This window comes from Acartia tonsa, chromosome 6 (assembly GCF_053477335.1).
Source record: "Acartia tonsa isolate MP-2025a chromosome 6, ASM5347733v1, whole genome shotgun sequence".
Lineage (NCBI taxonomy): Eukaryota > Metazoa > Arthropoda > Copepoda > Calanoida > Acartiidae > Acartia > Acartia tonsa.
Genome location: NC_137265.1, coordinates 50,208,329 through 50,226,642, shown reverse-complemented (window position 1 = coordinate 50,226,642; position 18,314 = coordinate 50,208,329). Strand labels below are relative to the sequence as shown.

Here is an 18,314-nt window from a genome sequence, read left to right as displayed (position 1 = left end):
TTTTTTCTTTGATTTATAATTTGGCAACCGTAAAAATGCCGCGGTTTATTGTGTTTTTATTTCTTCATTAAAAACAGACAGACACAGCTGACTTATTTTCATAACAACGTCAACAAAATATTCAAGTTTCAGCAATTTAATTAAAAAGAAAAGCAGAAAATAATATCAAAATGAATAGATATAAAATTAGGTAGAATTTATAATAGTTTTTAAAGCTTTTTATAAAATTTATATAATTACTCTTTATTTTATATATTAAGATTGTAATGTTTTTAGGACTTGTGATTTTGACATTGGCGAGTTTAAAAACTATCCATCTCATAACCCTGCGCCCAATAGAAGACCTGTGTTTAAAGGTATTCCATTGTTTTTTTTTCTTCAAATTATATAAATATTCATAGAAATATTATTTTTCCTTCCATAACTTAAAGTTAAAAAGTTTTTTGTGTAATTCAAAATAACGAATCAGTTATTTTAATAACTAGAAAACTGTTTTAATATATCCTTGGATGGGTTTAGGCAATTATTCTCTTTCCCTCCCCCAAACCCCCTGGCCTTAAGAGGCAAAACACGTTGTGGCCAGTGGCTTTTCTCTTTTAATTTACCTTAAATCATTAATTTAATGTTTATCTATTTAGAACCTTGTAAATGTTTTTCTGACGAAATTTATACTGAGGATAAAATCATTAAGGTTATTTATAGTAACTACCTATATAGAATTAATTAATTGAGATAATGCATTTATTGAATATTTTGTTAATGGTATAATCATTATATTGCACGATTCATGTCTAGATAATTTACCTGCATCAGTAATTGTAAATATTCCTGTTTCATAGGCCAAGAAATTATCCTTTCTAACACTCTTTCTATTGAGGACCGAGGATGCAAGCTTTTCCGGAGTGGTCCTATCCGGGGAGATGGAGAAGAAGTCCCCGGGCAAACCTGCATCAAACACACCTGCTTGACCATTCACCCTGTCCGGGTTTCCACCAAGGGGCTGGCCTAATAGGCTTTTAAGTCAGCCCCTGTCAGCTCTGGAGGCCTTGGAGGCCTTTCAACTCCAACCCTCCAACATCCCTCCCCCTCCTCCCCTCATCCTCTCTGGCGACATCCACCCGAATCCTGGCCCCAAATACCCCTGTTCTACCTGCTCCCGCAATATTACCCGCTCCACTGGTGCCTTCCTCTGCAACTCCTGCCAACTTTGGGTTCATCCTAAATGTTCCCTCCTTCCATCCAAATCCGATTACAATTCCAACTGGTCCTGCCCACCCTGCATTTCTGCCTCAACAACTCCCTTTTCACCTATCTCCCCCCAACCACCAACACCCCCATCCAAACCCCGCGGTCCTAAATTCCCATGTACAGTCTGTTCCTTAGGTGTTACAAAATCCACTGGCTCCTTCCAATGTAACTCCTGCCTCCAATGGATCCACCCTAAATGCTCCCTCCTCCCACCTGCCACCCACTACTCCCCTTTCTGGTTCTGCCCTTCCTGCTCCCCCCCAACCTCACCCCCTCCCTCTCCTAACTTATCTCCCCCTACACCCCTCCCATCACCTAGCTCCCCGTCTACCCCTCCTTCCCCTGCAGCTCCTCCTTCATCCCCGCCCCCTCCTCCACCCACCCCTGCCCCCCGAAAACCTCCTGGTAAACCTTTTGTCCTTCAATTCAATTGTAATGGCCTCCTTACCACCCAAGATGAACTCCACAACCTTATTTCTACCCATAACATCCCCATCACCTGCCTCCAAGAAACCAAACTCTCCAGCAAATCCAATCCCAAACCCCTCCCTGGCTATAACTTTCTCAGGAAGGATCGTCAAGACCGACCTGGTGGAGGAATAGCCTTCCTTATTGCCGATGACATCCCCTTCACCCACCTTGACCTCAATCACCTTTCCAATGGCCCCCTTGAGATCGATGGTATCCAAATTTCCCGCAATGGCTCTCCTACACAAATCATCAACCTTTACCTTCCTCCACATTCTTCCTGTCCCCCCCAATACACCCCTGACTTTAACCTCCTCTTTGACAACCCAAATGACCTTATCCTAGTCGGTGATTTCAATGCCCACAACCCTGCCTGGAACTCCATCACCCTTGACCAATCTGCCATGAATCGTGGGGAGGCTCTGCTGGAAGCTCTCAATGAGAGCAGCCTCTGCCTCCTCAACGAGGACTCCCCCACCCGCCTCCCCCCCAACGGCCAACCCACCTCCCCCGACCTTTCCCTTTGCTCTGCCCACCTTGCCCTTGACTTTTCCTGGCACACCCTCACCACCCTCCGTTCTGATCATCTCCCCATCCTCCTCTCCCTTCCTGAAATCAACAGAAACCCCCGCCCTGTCAAAACTTTCCACAACTTCCGTAAAGCAGATTGGGACACCTTCACCCTTGAAACTGAAACCCTCTTTGAAGATCTTCCTGAACCCTCCTCCTGCTCCCAAGGTGAAGCCACCTTCCGCCAAATCCTCCAAACTGCCTCCAAACACACAGTCCCTGCTGGCTTCATCAAAAACTCCAATCCCTCCCTCCCCCAGTCTGCTAAGCCCCTTATCCAGCAAAGAGACTCCTTAAGAGAAATTAACCCCCATGATCCTCAAATCCAAATCCTCAATGAACAAATTTCCTCAATAGTAAACCAACACTCCAACAAAAAATGGCAAGAAACCCTTTCCAAATCCGACCATAGAACCAACCCTTCCAAATTCTGGTCCCTCCTCAAATCCCTTTCTGGCAAAAACAATTCCCCTCCTTCCAACCAACCCATTTCCTTCAACAACAAAGTTCACACCTCCCACGCCCACATTGCTGAATCCTTCACCAAACAATTCACCTCTGTCTCCCGCCACACCTCCAACCCTTTCTCCAGAAAAATTATCCGCAAAATTAGACACCGCCACCGCCTCAACAGAGATTTCCAACCTTTCACACCTGCCCTTGTCCTTGAAGCTATTAAAAATTCCTCAAATTCATCTGCACTTGGCCCTGATCACCTCAACATCCTCCACCTCAAACACCTTGGTCCAAATGGCATCTCCTACCTTACCAAACTCTTCAACCTCTCCATTTCCGCTGCTAATATCCCTGCCATTTGGAAGCTCTCCAAAATTATTGCCCTCCTCAAACCTGGTAAACCCCCTGACCTTTCCACCTCCTACCGCCCAATCTCCCTCCTCTGTCCTGCAGCTAAAGTCCTTGAACGCCTCCTTCTCCCATACCTTAAACAATCCCTCTCCACCCACCCCTCTCAACATGGCTTCAAACCCCTCCACTCCACCACATCCTCACTCCTTAATCTTTCCACCTCCATTGCTAACGGTTTCAACCAAAACCTCCCCCCCAGCCGCACAACCGTAGCCTCCATTGACCTTTCCAAAGCCTTCGACTGCATCCCAATCCATCTCCTTCTCCAAAAAATCTCCTCTTCAAACCTCCATCCAAACATCATCAGATGGCTGTCCTGCTACCTGCGTGGCAGAATGGCCTTCTGCTCCTACCAAAATACCAACTCCTCCCCCAGAATTGTCCACACTGGTGTCCCCCAAGGCTCTGTTATTTCCCCCGTCCTTTTCAACTTCTACATAGCAGATGCCCCCCACATCCCCCCTGCCACCACCTCCTCCTATGCCGACGACCTCAACTCCTTCCACTCCTCTCCTGACATCCCCCAGTCAGTTGAATCCATCAACTCCCACCTCTCCTCAATCGCTGACTGGGCCTCCACCAATGGCCTCTCCATCGCCCCCAACAAATCCACTGTCACCCTTTTCACTCCTGACCGTAAGCACCAATCCAACCTCCATCCTCAAGTCCAAATTAACGGCTCCATCCTCCCCCTTGAGAAAACCCCTAAGATCCTTGGAGTTACCTTTGACACCTTTTTCAATTTCAGTTCCCATGTCTCCACCATTTCCTCTAAAATTTCCTCCCGCCTCAGAATCCTTAAATGTCTGGCTGGCACCAAATGGGGCCACCAGAAGGAGACCCTCCTCACCACTTACAACACCCTCCTCCGCCCCATCACCACCTATGCCTGTCCTGTCTGGTTTCCTAACACCTCCAAAAACAACATTGACAAACTCCAAGTCCTCCAAAACCAAGCCCTCCGCATCTGTACTGGTTCCACCAAAAAATCCCCCATTAGCCACCTCCACCAAGAAACTAAAATCCTACCAGTACGGAACCACCTCTCCCTTTTATGCTCCCAGTACCTGGCCTCCTCCCTCCGTCCTTCCCACCCATCCTTCCCCAATGTCACAACCCCTCCTGGTCCTAGATCCAAGAAATCCACCCTCCAATCCATGTTCCTCCCGAATCTCCAACCTTTTCTCACCCCTGACAACACTCTCCTCCCTGCAAATTACAAATCCACCATCTCCCGACTCCACACCTCTGCAGTTACCCAAGCCATCAACTCCTACCCCCCTAATCCTGTCCTTAATCATGCCCCTCCCAACATCAACCCCTCTGAGATCCAACTTCCTAGGCACTACAGAACCATCCTCTCCCAATTAAGATCCAATTATTGTCCTAAGCTCCAAAGTTACCTGCATTCCATCAACGCTTCTCTTTCACCCAACTGCCCATCCTGCCCCAACAATCCTACCCCTGAAACAGTCCAACACCTCTTTTCCTGCCCTAATAACCCCACCAACCTAAATCCCATTGACCTCTGGCAAAATCCCACCCTCGTAGCTGCCTTCCTATCATCACACCCCAGTTTCACCAGCCTCCCTCCTCTTCAACGCCCCCCTCCAGAGCCCCCTCCATAAGCCTCCCCTCCCCCACCTACTGATGACAACCTGGACACGAATATGGACTATGAGCAGCCAATACAACAACTATTGATATTATACTGCTGATTTAGCTGAATTAGGTTTCATGTTTAACATCATTAGTATAACGTAGTGTAGGAATAGGGGGGGGGGGGGGGTAGGGTTGTGCTATAATTCCGTAAGGGTGTGAGAATTAAGGCTTTAAAACAGTAATAGAACGATAATATCCACTAAATATGTGTATTGTATTGTATTGAATAGAACCATAGACAAAATTTTTTAGTTTTTTTTTATATTTAGTGAATATTATCGTTCTACTAGGTAATGTTTTTAAGTCTTAAAATGTTAAAACTCACACCTCCTACGGAATTTTAGCACAACCTACCTCCCACTTTTAGGAAAACAATACTGAAGATGAATTTATAAATGTTTTCTGTTTAGAGTTTGATTTCTGATGATTTATTGGATCGAAATATTTCACAGTTTTCTACTGTGATAGAATGGTAAATGAAAATTTATTTATTTTTCAAAGCAAAAAAAAAGGATTTTTATTGAATTTTTATTTACAATTAAAGCATTTTTTACACCCATGGATTAAGAAATTAATTTTACCGTTTATTACTAATTTCAGATAATTTTAATTTGTACATAGCTAATAAAATTTAATTTTAGGTTGAAATTTAAAATCTTAACTAATAGTCTGAAATCCGAGCTAGTTTCTCTAATTTGTCATCTAGGTAATGTTTATAGAATGCCATTTTTTATTTGAAAAAAAAGTTTTACAAAGAGTAATAAAAGAGTTTAGCTACTTATGTACGAAATGAAGATTTTTATTTTAAGCAAAAAATATAAAAGCAATTTGTACGTAGGGAGTAGGTATTCATTTATATTGGCAGAAATATTATTTTTCACATTTATTAATTCTTTAGCAGAGAGAAATGCAGATTAAACTTCATATTAATCCTCTGCTTGAAACTTCTTCTCGAATATATTGTTCGTTTTAGATTATAAACAAAAGATTAAAAAATTATTATATTTATAAAATTACATATTTTAGGACAACTTGAAGTAATTAAAAAGACTAATCAAGGAAAAATATTATTTATTGGCGATACAAATGGTTTAAGCATAAAAAGGTAATTATCCTTAGAAGCCTCTAGGGGCACTAGAAAGAAGGTTTTGGGACAAGTGTGGTTGGTCTAACTTCTACTTTCAATTAAGATTTTTCAAAATTTAGTTGGGAGGGTAATTTTTCTAGGGATATTTCTCTGGGGGTTGAAGTTACCACCTCACAAATAGTTATAAACCTGTCCTGGATTAGTAAGAAATTTCTAAAAAGCTTCTGTCCAGAGATCCTTCGGTGCATACTGACACAAATACCTCGATATTATTTTTATATAAGGATATATCATATAAATTGCTATGTTAAAATCGCATTTTTCTTTTTTTCAGTTTGATGTTATGTTTGCAAAAGATCAATTTAATTCCTGTGTTGATAGATGTAAGTTATATTATGAAACATTTATAAGAAAATTATTAAAAAAACAAAAACAAAGCAAAAAATAAAAGCTGAATATTTAACCTTTTACAAATCAGTTTTTGAATATTTTTTATTTGTAGGAGAAAGAAAGGTTAGAGGATTTTTCCAGTGAATGTTATGTCCTTACTTTGAATAATTTAATGGAAGCTTTCACAAATCAATTACAAGATGATATACACAATAATAACAAGGTGATAATAATCCAGATTAATTTAAGAAGCCAGCCCTTTATATAATTCTTTTTACTCCTGAGAATGAGATACACACCCATTTTATTTTTATTGTTTTAGGAATATTATATCGTCCAGTACAAACTAAATTGGATTGAAGAGAGGAAAGCAAGAATTGATTTTGGCTATCCCATTCATTTAACAACGTTTAGCAGGTAATTATCTCTATTATTAGCTATTTGTAGTGTTATCATTTATAAGTAAGATATGAAATAATAGGAAGCCTTTGTGCTCTGATTTCCGATGGTTAATTCATAAAAAATATGTTATCTGCTTATTCAAGCTGGCCAAAGTATGGCAAGTTAAAATCTTTAACTGCTGTAGATACATTTAAGTTAGTTACTACTAAATGGCCATTATGCCACTACGAGATATGATAAAACTGTATATTAATTTTTCAGGAAAAGCCCAGAACCTGTATTTGATTTATGGAAGCATTTGTTTTATTCAAGGTAACAGTTTTTCATTAATTGATTTATTTCTATAAAAAAATTAATTCATCTGTGTGATATAAAGAATTTTTATTCAAAACCTTTTTGATGTAAAAGATTTTTAGGCAATTTCTTTGTAAAGCAAGCTTGGAGGACTGTTTGTGTTTCATAAAAAAATATCCATCTCTGTTTACTGAGGATGTTACTGAATCACTTCAACTTCTAAGGTAGGTACTTAGTTGTGTGTGTTTACCATTTTGGGTTTCTTAGAAAAGAAGTAAAGTGTACAATTGAATTATAGATGGGCAAAGTCTAGATGATCAATCCTGTAATTGGGCCAATAGGAACTTACATTAGTAATAATCCAACCACATTATTGGTTAGAATGTGTTCAACATATTATGGTATTAAGTTTCTTTTATTTTGAAATGTTTATAGGGACACCCTTTGGCAACAAGGAGGAGATTTAAGTTTTACCTGGAGCACAGAAGCTGGCCTGGATAATACCTGGCAGTCAATTGATCCAACAACTCATATTTTTCAAACAGGTTAAATATTTATTTTAAAATCATTCGGCAAAAAAAGATAATATAATCTTGCCTATCTATTAATATATTAGGTAGGTTTTGATTTAGGTAATACTTATTAAATTACAAATTAGATTTTTTTTTGTCTAGATCTATCAATTTACTATCACCTGGAAAGCCTATTGTCCGTTGCTATCCTGAGTTTAATTCCAGGACCTGCTAGAATGTACAGGTTTGACTATTTATATTGCGGCATACTTTATTAAATGTTTTCGAATCTTTAAGATCAAACATGGTTGGCAACATCCATTTGAACGAAGCAAATCAAATTGTGAATCTTACATTAGTAAAAATATCGACAACTAGAATGAATCAATAGGAAACACATTAGATTTTCATGCTTCTAATGATATGTTTTCATTTTTATATGAAAGTTTGCCCGTTTTAAAAAATACACTTGTATGAAAATCATTATTGATAATACCTACACTTCTTACTTAATTTATGTTTTGTTAATGTCATTAAGTGGCAGTAAAAACCTTGCGTTAAGAAGATCTGACATTTTGGATAGAGCAGAAAAACTGGCAAAACTTTTCGGGACACAGGTCTTCATAATTTTCATATGGCTCTATATTTTTATAGTAGGTTTTACTTGTTAGTATTAAAGGATTGCCATGTTAAAAATATTATTGACCTTAAGAATTGTGTAGGTAAGGGATATTATTATTGAAAGTACTTTATCCTAATTTACAATTCAAGGGTGACCCTGCTAAAATTAGGGGGGGGGGGGGTTAAAAATATGTAAAAATTAAGAGAACTGAAAAAAATTTCCATAATGTGAATAAAATTAAGAGTTCTTTTAATATTTTTCTATTTTTCCTAGCTGGAAAAAATCAGGAGGGGAAAACAAATTAATCTTGTGCAAAATATACACACCTGTTTTAATATTAATTTTTCATTCAATATCAAGATGAACTTAAGGGACAAGACAATAGACGATAAATTGATATATACACCCCTAATGAGGATAAACAAAATTAACCATCTTTAGATTAAAGTTATTAGTGAATATTTAGACAATAGTTTAGTTTTTACCGAATCGACAAGATTTAATAAAAGTCCCCAAACCTTTTCAGCCAACAAATTGATAACATGTTTATAAAACTTTGTGAGATAGTTTCATTACAGTATTCCCAATATTCCCTCCCTACCTGATCAAGTTCAATATTTTCTAGGGAAGAAACTTGTATCCCTGTGAATCTCTGTCAACAGCTCTGTATACAGGCCTCAGTGGTTTACAATCCAGAGACATTCTGTTTCGGTACGCATGCCTTGCCGTACACGAAATCTTAATCTCCAAGCCCTCCGAATGACCAACATGTGAATGTTTACAAATGTGTATTTATTACCATGAAAACGGTGAATCTAAAACAAAAATATAAAGATTAATTACATAGCATTAATGGTTTATTATTTTTGTATATCGAGGTTGCGTGATTTCAATTTAATTAAAAATATAAAATTTCTAAAAAACTTTAAATTGGCACGAAACATATTAAATAGCATCAGAAATTGATAATTTTAGATTCAAATGATCAATAAAATTAAGGAAAATATTCGTATGTCAAAAGTTAGCAGTTAAATGGTCTATTTGTTGAAAAATTAATGTTTTAAATTTCTTCGTAAAAATATACCATACTACGCTTATTATTAAGAATTAAGATAAATTCTTACCACATTATGATGTCAAACTAAGCAGGAAGGCTTATTTGAGATCTTCCACGGATTAGAGCGCATGTATATCCATCCAATACATTATTTTTATTCACGTAGCTCTTCACATGGGAATCAACAAGGAAAAAATGTGCGCGCCTTTGTTTGTTTACAAGCGAAGCGCGGAGATAGTTAGGAATGCCGCGTAACACACTCATTCTCTGGTGTAAGGAAAAGGGAATTAATGGGTTCGAACTTGCCAGGGAATACAAGAAAAATCATTCCAACACACACCCGTCTAGTCACTGGGAATCGAACACAATAACTCATCTTAACATCATGCGTGCAGACAGTGTCCACAAATCACAATCTCATAACGCATAAATTACAAGAGTTTAAAATGGCATGGCCATCAGGCCTAAAATTAATTATGGTAACTTACGAACACCACAATAACTCAAACCGACTCCACTACCACATAAGGATAGGAATAAGGAATGGGAAAAGCATTCAACATTCATGAAATGCACATTTACCACTCACACATCTCATTAATCATGGCCTCATAATCTCAATTAAAGTTAGAATTACAGACCATGTAATTGCGAATACATGAATTAATAATCAATAGTACCTAAACTTTGATTAGGTACCTACATAATAATAGGCAAATGATTTTTATATTAAAAATCGCATCAATAATTAAATAATCAACTCAAACTTTTAATCAAAAGAAAGAAAGATTAAATAATGACATTTTTTCTACTAAATCTTTTTGCTAGAAAAGAAAAATAGAATTTTCATAAAAAACTTCTCAAAATTAAGCATTTTCTCCAGCGGAAAAATACTCGGGCTTACATCTAGACATTCTTAGATAAAATAGGTAAATCCTTAAATCTAACATGTTTAATAAAATAGATACTTAAATCTAAATAAAATATGACTGTGAAAAAATCATCAAACATCGGAAAATTAAAATCTCATAATTTTAAATCTTCGTGAATCAAAATTGCGTAAAATAAAATTGCAATTGAAATATGCAAATTAAATTACCAAAATAAAACAAAAGCTCAATTATAAGAAAAGAACTTCTCTAAATGCTGAGTTTGCAATTTCTCTCTGTTTTAAGAAGAAAGCAACTTGTACATATTCATACAGTCAAAATTAAGGCAATTTGGGGCCTCAGTTAGAATGAACCCCTCAAGATACAAACTAACCAATCTTTCAAATATTAATAATGCCATGTTCCAGCTATCCTGACGGACGTTATGTCTTTCCATCACAATTTTTTGATACTGCATAATTTCCGACAGGATTTCTGGCGCAGGGCTCCATCAACTGAAAATAAACATAATTAGTGATGTTTAAATCAAATCAAAAATTAAAAGAATCATGAATAATTCAAGAAACTTTAGAATCATCAATCAAAGCAATCAAAATAAAATTATCTTATGCTTTAGTTTTGCCGTTCTGTAGTATGTCTGGCCGAGGTAACAGAGCTAAGATACACTATAGAGCGGTCTTATTAAGCTTAAATCTTCGAACTCAAAGAATCTACTTAATTCAAGACGAAAAAATCTGCATTTTTCTTTAGGTACATCGGTTAAAAGGTAAATAGAAATAATTTTAATATATATGTAATATTAAATTATCTATGTGATTATAATAAATCTTAAAGAAATATTTGTATGATGTAAAAAATTTCATTGTGTTACTTTTTATCATATCGAATTTCAATTAAACAAGGATAAAAATGTTCGTATTTGCGTAGGTACCTAGGAAAATTTCCGCGAAAAAAATCCCTGGTCCCGGAAAGACTTAAATCATTGAAAAAACTTGCGTAAACGTATAAATAACTTAAGTTTGCATTTCAAATGAAAAAATCTTGCGTCGATTTGAAAGTTTAAACGAAATTGAGTCAAAATTTGCGTTTTTTGTCTTTCGAAAAAAATATCTGATAAATCTACCGTAAAAATAAAATTCAAAGTTAAACAAGAACGATACTTATACTAAACTTTGGGTAGATTGATCTTGAGCAGACGTCTTGCGGAAGTCTCATTACTCGTGGCGGCTGCGTCATCTGATAATTTGAACTTGCAAACCACGGTCCTCCCACCTGGGCGCACTTCTTCCACACGCCCCAATCTGAACTTCTTCATCAAATTTGTGCTATCGTCGATCAGCACCACGTCTCCCGGCTCGAGCAGCACCTTGTTGCTGCGCCACTTGACGGACTTGAGTAGCTCAGGCATGAGCTGCTCCTTGTACACCTGATGGAACTGACGGGTCAACTCCTCCAAGTTCTCCAGCCTCCTGGTGATGGGCTCTTTACAACCTGTCTCAAAGGTGCAGATTGCATCGTTGGTCCTGCCGCCTAACAGATCAGCAGGTGAAATTATTCTCCAGCAATTGACGTCATCTCCTTGGGTGGCATAGGTCAATGGCTTAGAATTCAAGACTTTTGCAGTCTCAGCACACAATACCAATAAATCATTGAAGGTTACAGTAGCACCAGCCAACTTCTTGTTCAACACACGCTTGACCAGCCCAACCTGCCTCTCCACAGTACCCACGAACGAGTGTGCTGCGGTGGGCACCAGATGCCATTCAAAATGCATTCGGGTATCCTTCAAAAGTTCATCCATAATTCGCTTGGCACCGGCCATATTGGTGCCTCTGTCTGTGGTAACCCTTCTAGGCATATTGTAAAACGCCTGAAGTTTTCTCAAGCCGACCAGCACGGCTTCAGTTGAATAATCAGTCAACACATCAACAAACACAGCCTGTGTAAATCTACAGGCCACAATCAACAACCAAACTTTGTACTTGGTCTTGGAACTCCTGGTACCAACGCCAGGCTTCGTAACTTCGATCGGCCCCGCAAGGTCCATATGCACCTCCTTGAAGGGCACAGAGGGCTCGACACGATCTGGCAGAATATTAGCAATTGCGGGACTCGAACGCTTGGCATATTCAATGGAACATGCAGCACAACTCTTGACCACTTTCATAGCCTCCATGCGGCCATGTGTGATCCATGCATACCTGCGGCTTTGCGCCAACGTCTTACGATGGCCTCCATGCCCCAATTCATCGTGGGACTGTTGAAGGATGAGCCGCGCCAGCCTGTTGTGGCGGCTGAGCAAGACAACACCTGGGCTGTCCTTCATAATCTTCCTGGGGCCTCCAGCAGCGGCCTCAAGAGCCTCATCTCCTCTCCCGGACATTTTCAATATTGTAAATGTCCTAAGAGGATAACATCCATCATGACCCACAATGGGCCAACAAACCTGGACCTTGTGATGATACGGTTGAAGGGAGTCAAATTTCCCTTCGGCGTCCATGGTCATCTCCTCCTCTTGGTTGAAGGAAGTCAAAAACAGGTCACAAACAGAATCCATGTATGTGTTTGTGAAAGTATAGTTCTCATGATACTTAGAACTATCATTGTTGCTAACACCATCCTCATTTGCTGCAACGCCACGTTTCTTGATAAGTAGCGTTTTAAAGCAGTTGGCAGCCTTAAGAACTGCGGCCACAGTCCTCCTTGCCTGCCTGTAGGTCCTTCTTGCCAGAGACCTCCAAAAATCATTGTCCACTACCTGTGTGAACATTACCTTGAGCTTCGCCATCTTGGGATTTAGCTCGCTCTCGGGAATGGATGCATTTACCTCACCCGCCGTCTTAACGGGCCACTGGTCCTGTTCCAGGCGCAACCAGCTTGGACCTTCCTGGTATGTAGATCCAGGTTGTACATCCTCAATCGTACACAAACCACGCGTTGCCAGATCGGCAATGTTGTGCTGGGTTGGAACCCATCTCCAATCTTCAGGGCTCGTCAACTGTTGTATCTTGGAAACACGATGACTGTTAAAAACATTTAACATAACACTGTCACTGGATAGCTGAGCTAGGGCGCAGCTGCTATCACTAAAAAACACTTTGCCAGAAATGTTGAAAGGTAGGGCTCTGGCAACAGTATCCACAAGCCTTGCCAAAATTAGACAACTAAGCATTTCTAACCTTGGTATAGACTCAATCTTCACTGGTGCGACACGTGACTTGGCGCAACACAAAACTACATCATATCCTCCAGGAACTGGCCATCTCAGGTAGGTGATGGCTGCATAGGCCTGGTTAGATGCATCGCAGAAACCAACAAGCATTGGAAGCCCCAACGGCTTATCAGGAACCATCGAACGTCTAAACGACACATTTCCAAGTGCCGAACGGTCCTGGAGGCTGGACACGAGCTCCGACCTCAACTCTCCAGGTATAACATCATCCCAGTTGCATCCATGTATGCAAACTGAGCGTAGACAAAGCTTGGATTTAAGCAGCAATGGCGCTGCTAGACCCATTGGGTCATAAAGTTGTTGCACAATTCTCCAAACTTCACGTTTAGTTATCAACTCAGGTAGACTTCTCCAGAGGTCCTCCAGATCCAGATCCTCCAGTAACTTTCTACCCTTAATCTTCTCGCCGTGGTTGGCTCTGACAGGTAGGAACAACTTATCCTGTTTAGGGTCCCATACAAGGCCCAGAACTTTTACACTGTCAACATCATCTCCAGAATAAACAACAGATTTAAACTTGAAATTGCCAGGTGCAATCATATCCTCCAGCTCTTGGACCAGCTGGACAGCTTCAGGTTTGCTGTTATGACCGCTCAAACAGTCATCCACGTAAGTACAAGTCTCCAATTTGACCGATGGAGGATCTTGATACAAAATAAATTAGGAACTGAGTGGTTGCTGAACATCTCTCCACACATCCTGCTGGGCTACAACGTCACAACCTCTAATCTTCTCAGATCCATAAACATCTTGAACATCCTGCTGGGAACGTCCACCAAAAATACGACCAGTGAGTCTGAGGGCGGTCACGGCCATATCTCCAGCCAAGGCCTCACCAAAGTTGATGGTTTTGGTAAGGTAGACCTCTGGCTCTCCATCAACTGTATCAGCGAAAAAAACACGTTTCAGCTGAGAATCTTCATAGGTAGCTAATAATGAATTATAGAACTTCTGAATATCAGCCACGAATGCACACTTATAACTTCTGAACCGGATAAGATTGTGCATCAGAGTATATAATGGAACTGGGCCGTCCATCATAATACTATTGAGGCTTAGCCCCTTGCAGCAGAGGCTAGAATTGGCGCATATCCTCAAGGGCGTGGAAATAGACTCTTTATATGCGCAGACTAGGCTCGAATAATACACGGGCTTAGTATAAGCTAGGTCTTCTGGCGAAGCTTTCTGATACACTCCACGAGACACAGCTTCTTGAAACACTTGGCAGAAGGTGCTGTATTCACCTTTTTTAATCATTCTCTGCCGGTCACGTAAGCAGATCTTATAGGCCTGCTCTGAATTGTCAAATAACACACTTGGCGGCTGCTTGTAGGGATATGAAGCCGTCCAAACATGGTTCTCAAGATCTAATGTCAGACCTTCTTCAATCAGCTGCCGCTTACGCACATCCAAGGCGGACTGCCCGGCGGCTATGGCGGCGCAATGACGGCAGTTCTTACAACCGCTGCACATTGATGGCGGCTGTATTCCCAAACTCTCAGTACTCAGGAACTCCATCTTGCTGACCTCCAACTTCACAGCTTTACAGGCGACAGGATTAGCAACAGTCCTGCCATCTGCAGACACAACTAAATAGCCTGTACCAAATAAGCTTCTGTACAGTCTAGAATCACCAACCATTTTATCTGCACACGGGAACATAGCTGGTGTTAAATGGCCGATTAAAACATCAATCTTGCCGTCGACCATAGAAAAATTATCAGGCTTCATGTTGAAAATGTCGGCGGCGGCTGTAGGATCAATAGAACGCAACCCTTCTTCAGTACCAATGCTGGGCACTACCGCCGCCTCCAGAATATGTGAATTCCGGTTGCGGTCAACCAAACAAATCTTGACTGTAGGACATGCTTGGCTCTTTCCATCTGCCAGAGAAATAGTAGCTGTGCGACCAGTTGATGGCAACTCTAACTTCTTGGCAATACTTCTAGAAATCAACGTCAAATTTGCTCCACTGTCCCACATGGCATTGACGGTGACTTGACGTTTGTCAGCCGCCAACGCCGGGACCTGCTGCAACATCAGCATAAAATTGTTCTTGCTAAACAATTGTGATTCATACACTGCCGCAACTTGTCCACTAGCAACTGATTCATGTAATAATGAATTATGAGGCTGGTTGCAACTGTCAATGGTACAGCTGCCAAGCTTATCGGCTCTGGGACAATCGGCCACCCGATGCCCTTTTTGTAAGCAGAGCAAACAGGCGCCTATCTTCTTGATGAAGACTTTGCGTTCAGGAACAGACATATCCCTAAACTTGGAGCACTTAAACAACAGGTGATCAGAGTTACAACCTTCCGACGGGCAAGGCTGTTTCTTCTTGGTCTTAGCTGGAGACCCAGGTTTACCAACGGCTGTAGCTGCGGCCGCAGGATTACCTTTCTTCTTGGAGGGGGTGTCTACATCGATTGAACACCTCATCAAAATGGCGCATAAGGAAAAAGGATAAGAGGACGAATACTCACCCCAATTTCATCGTAAAATATTACTTCCCCCCTAGTAAAATAATTTGTCTGCTATTTATCTAAACCGTCCGCGGCTTTTTGCATCTTAATCATAACCTATTCTATATATGTAAAAAAAAAATAAAAAAAATTTATTTATCAATTATTATTATTTTTCTGTATTTTATTATGTTTTAAAAAAAATTTTAAGAAAATATTTAAAATACAATTTGATTTAGAATCTTAAAAAACAAACAGCCGCGGACGGTCTTAGTGCAGCAGAAAAGTATGTTTCGCCTAGTTTAAAAATAGGAGGGTTCACCTTTTATGATCACAAATTTATTTTTTTTCAAATTAGCCTAAATGTAATATTTAAATCTAATTAACATGATAAAACTTTAAAATGTTTACTAATAAAATATTAATAGTTTAGCTCTTAGCCACCAGGTTTGCTAGTTGTCTTCTTCAAAGACATACATTAAAACTAAGGCTAAATATTAAATAAAAAATTTCATAACTGAATAATCTAAATAAGTGAATAATCTGTAATGCTATCTATGTTCTTTCTAAGACAATACTCGTTTTTACAATATTTTAAACATTTTCAAGTGATACTATTTACCCCTCAGGGTTTGGCCCTTTAGTGACAAAAATCCAAAACAAGAAAAATACAGGCAAAATAAAAATTGATGAACGCTTTGATATTCTAGTTCTATATCCAAAGCTAGATGGCACTAAAAAACTGATTATTATAATTTACAATCAAATGTTCATATTAAATTAGCAAAAACATTTATTTATTAAGAAATAAAAGTTAGATAGACTGCAATATAAATCTTATAAGCTAATAATGAGTGTTATGATTAAAGTCAGTAGCAAAGTCATGAAAAATTAATAATGATAATTTTATATTCTTTCATCAGGTTTCATCAGAATGGATGATAATTCAAAATATTTCTATATCATCCTATAAAAATCAGATGTATGCTTCAAACAGCAACTTTAATTGTCTTGAAATTACATTTAATTTTAAGATATTCCCATTTGAAAAGTGGTGGAATAACATTAAAAATTCAGCGCGGCAATTGCTCAATATAGGCCTCTAGGCCCACTGCCTATTTTAGTCCTTCAAATACCTCGATTCCTCTCTTTTATTATTTTCTCTATGAAATGGCGCCACGCTGTTCCTCTATAATCTTCAACAGCTTAGGAATATTTGGGGTATCCATCGAGCCCAACGCCAGGTTGAGCTTGTCCTGGAAATCACGTGGCAACTTTTTGGATAACATTTCCAAAAGAATAATGGTCAACCACTGGCTTGTGGTGACTTCCTCATCATCATCATCTTTAGTCAGCTGCTCGAGCTGGCTAACTGCACCACCAAACTCTGCTAAGACTGTTACAATCTGGTTGGAGTCCGACAGTTTAGGCTTCTTCTCCCATTGGTTGAAAAGGCAGAGCATCTGACGTGTTTTGGACTTAAAACGTGCGTCGAGGTAAGCCCATTGAGATTCATGTGATTGAATCTGAATTAACTGAAGTCTTAACTCTTTATTTTTGCAGACCTTTTCACTGCTCAACAATAACTGTAAATATGACGGGTCCTGTCCTACGGTAAGCTTTTTAAAATTGTCCTTGAAACTTACGTAGGCTGACTCTGAGCCGTCAAAGCTTGGAAGAAGACGTTCGTCGACACGATTCATATATCCTGGCGTGAACATAGAACCGGTGCCGAACTGTGGTGTGCCAAACGGCGACACAAATGGCGATGCTGTCGAAGCACCCGCCGTCGTTGTAGGCGGCTTCACAGGTTCAAGCTTAACCTCGGCCAGCCGTTTCATCAAAGCAGACAAAGTGTTTATAATTGGTTCTGGTAAGGGAAAGTATGACCCTTTAATAACCTTCACAATCTTTAAGCAACGATCATATAGTTCAGCCTTATGGTCAGGCAAATTATCACCAACTAAATCAACAACACTTTGAATGTCACTAAGCTCCTCCATAGCATCTAGAGCATCTTTCAGAGCGTTATAATCTTTTTGCACAGTAATTATATTAGAATAAATGTCACTAAACTCCTCAAGCTCTTGGATTCTCACACCAAGCTTGCTAAAACCGACCATAATGCTATCGAATGTCTCGAACTTGTCATGGACAAGGATTGACTCCTTAGTGAAATGTCTAACATCAAGCTCTGAAGATTCACTGACCAACTTCATCACTTTATCTAGTTCACTGGTTAGGGCCTCGACGGCTGGGCGCAGCCGTAGTCCCAGTTGAGCGCCTTTATTCTTTTTAGGACCCATGATTGTCACAATAATTAACTGTACTGATTACGATTATAATAGTGTGTGGTAAGGTATCACAACCAACACATTCACAAAACTTCACAGATATTTTCTTAGCCGCATCTGTTCTGTCTCGTTTTCATTGTTTCGGTACGCATGCCTTGCCGTACACGAAATCTTAATCTCCAAGCCCTCCGAATGACCAACATGTGAATGTTTACAAATGTGTATTTATTACCATGAAAACGGTGAAACTAAAA

General features: G+C 39.5%; 1 protein-coding gene across 1 annotated transcript; it reads left to right on the top strand.

Annotated features, from left to right (window-relative positions):
• The first annotated feature begins 53 nt into the window (after window positions 1-53).
• Window positions 54-8,906, top strand: LOC145322881 (uncharacterized). The gene is made up of 15 exons (XM_080165216.1): window positions 54-190; window positions 277-356; window positions 639-691; window positions 5,226-5,287; window positions 5,457-5,521; window positions 5,842-5,920; window positions 6,237-6,285; window positions 6,405-6,515; window positions 6,615-6,709; window positions 6,956-7,006; window positions 7,111-7,212; window positions 7,424-7,533; window positions 7,663-7,744; window positions 8,039-8,117; window positions 8,748-8,906. Exons 1-15 carry the CDS (start codon window positions 171-173, stop codon window positions 8,883-8,885), a joined length of 1,176 nt encoding a protein of 391 aa, XP_080021342.1. The 5' UTR covers window positions 54-170; the 3' UTR covers window positions 8,886-8,906.
• The last annotated feature ends 9,408 nt before the right edge of the window (window positions 8,907-18,314 follow it).

Coding starts and splice junctions, on each gene's coding strand:
- LOC145322881 (XM_080165216.1), top strand. CDS start 171: ATGAATAGATATAAAATTAG. Junction 5,522..5,841: donor TTCTCTAATTTGTCATCTAG/GTAATGTTTATA, acceptor TACATATTTTAG/GACAACTTGAAGTAATTAAA. Junction 6,516..6,614: donor ATATACACAATAATAACAAG/GTGATAATAATC, acceptor TTATTGTTTTAG/GAATATTATATCGTCCAGTA.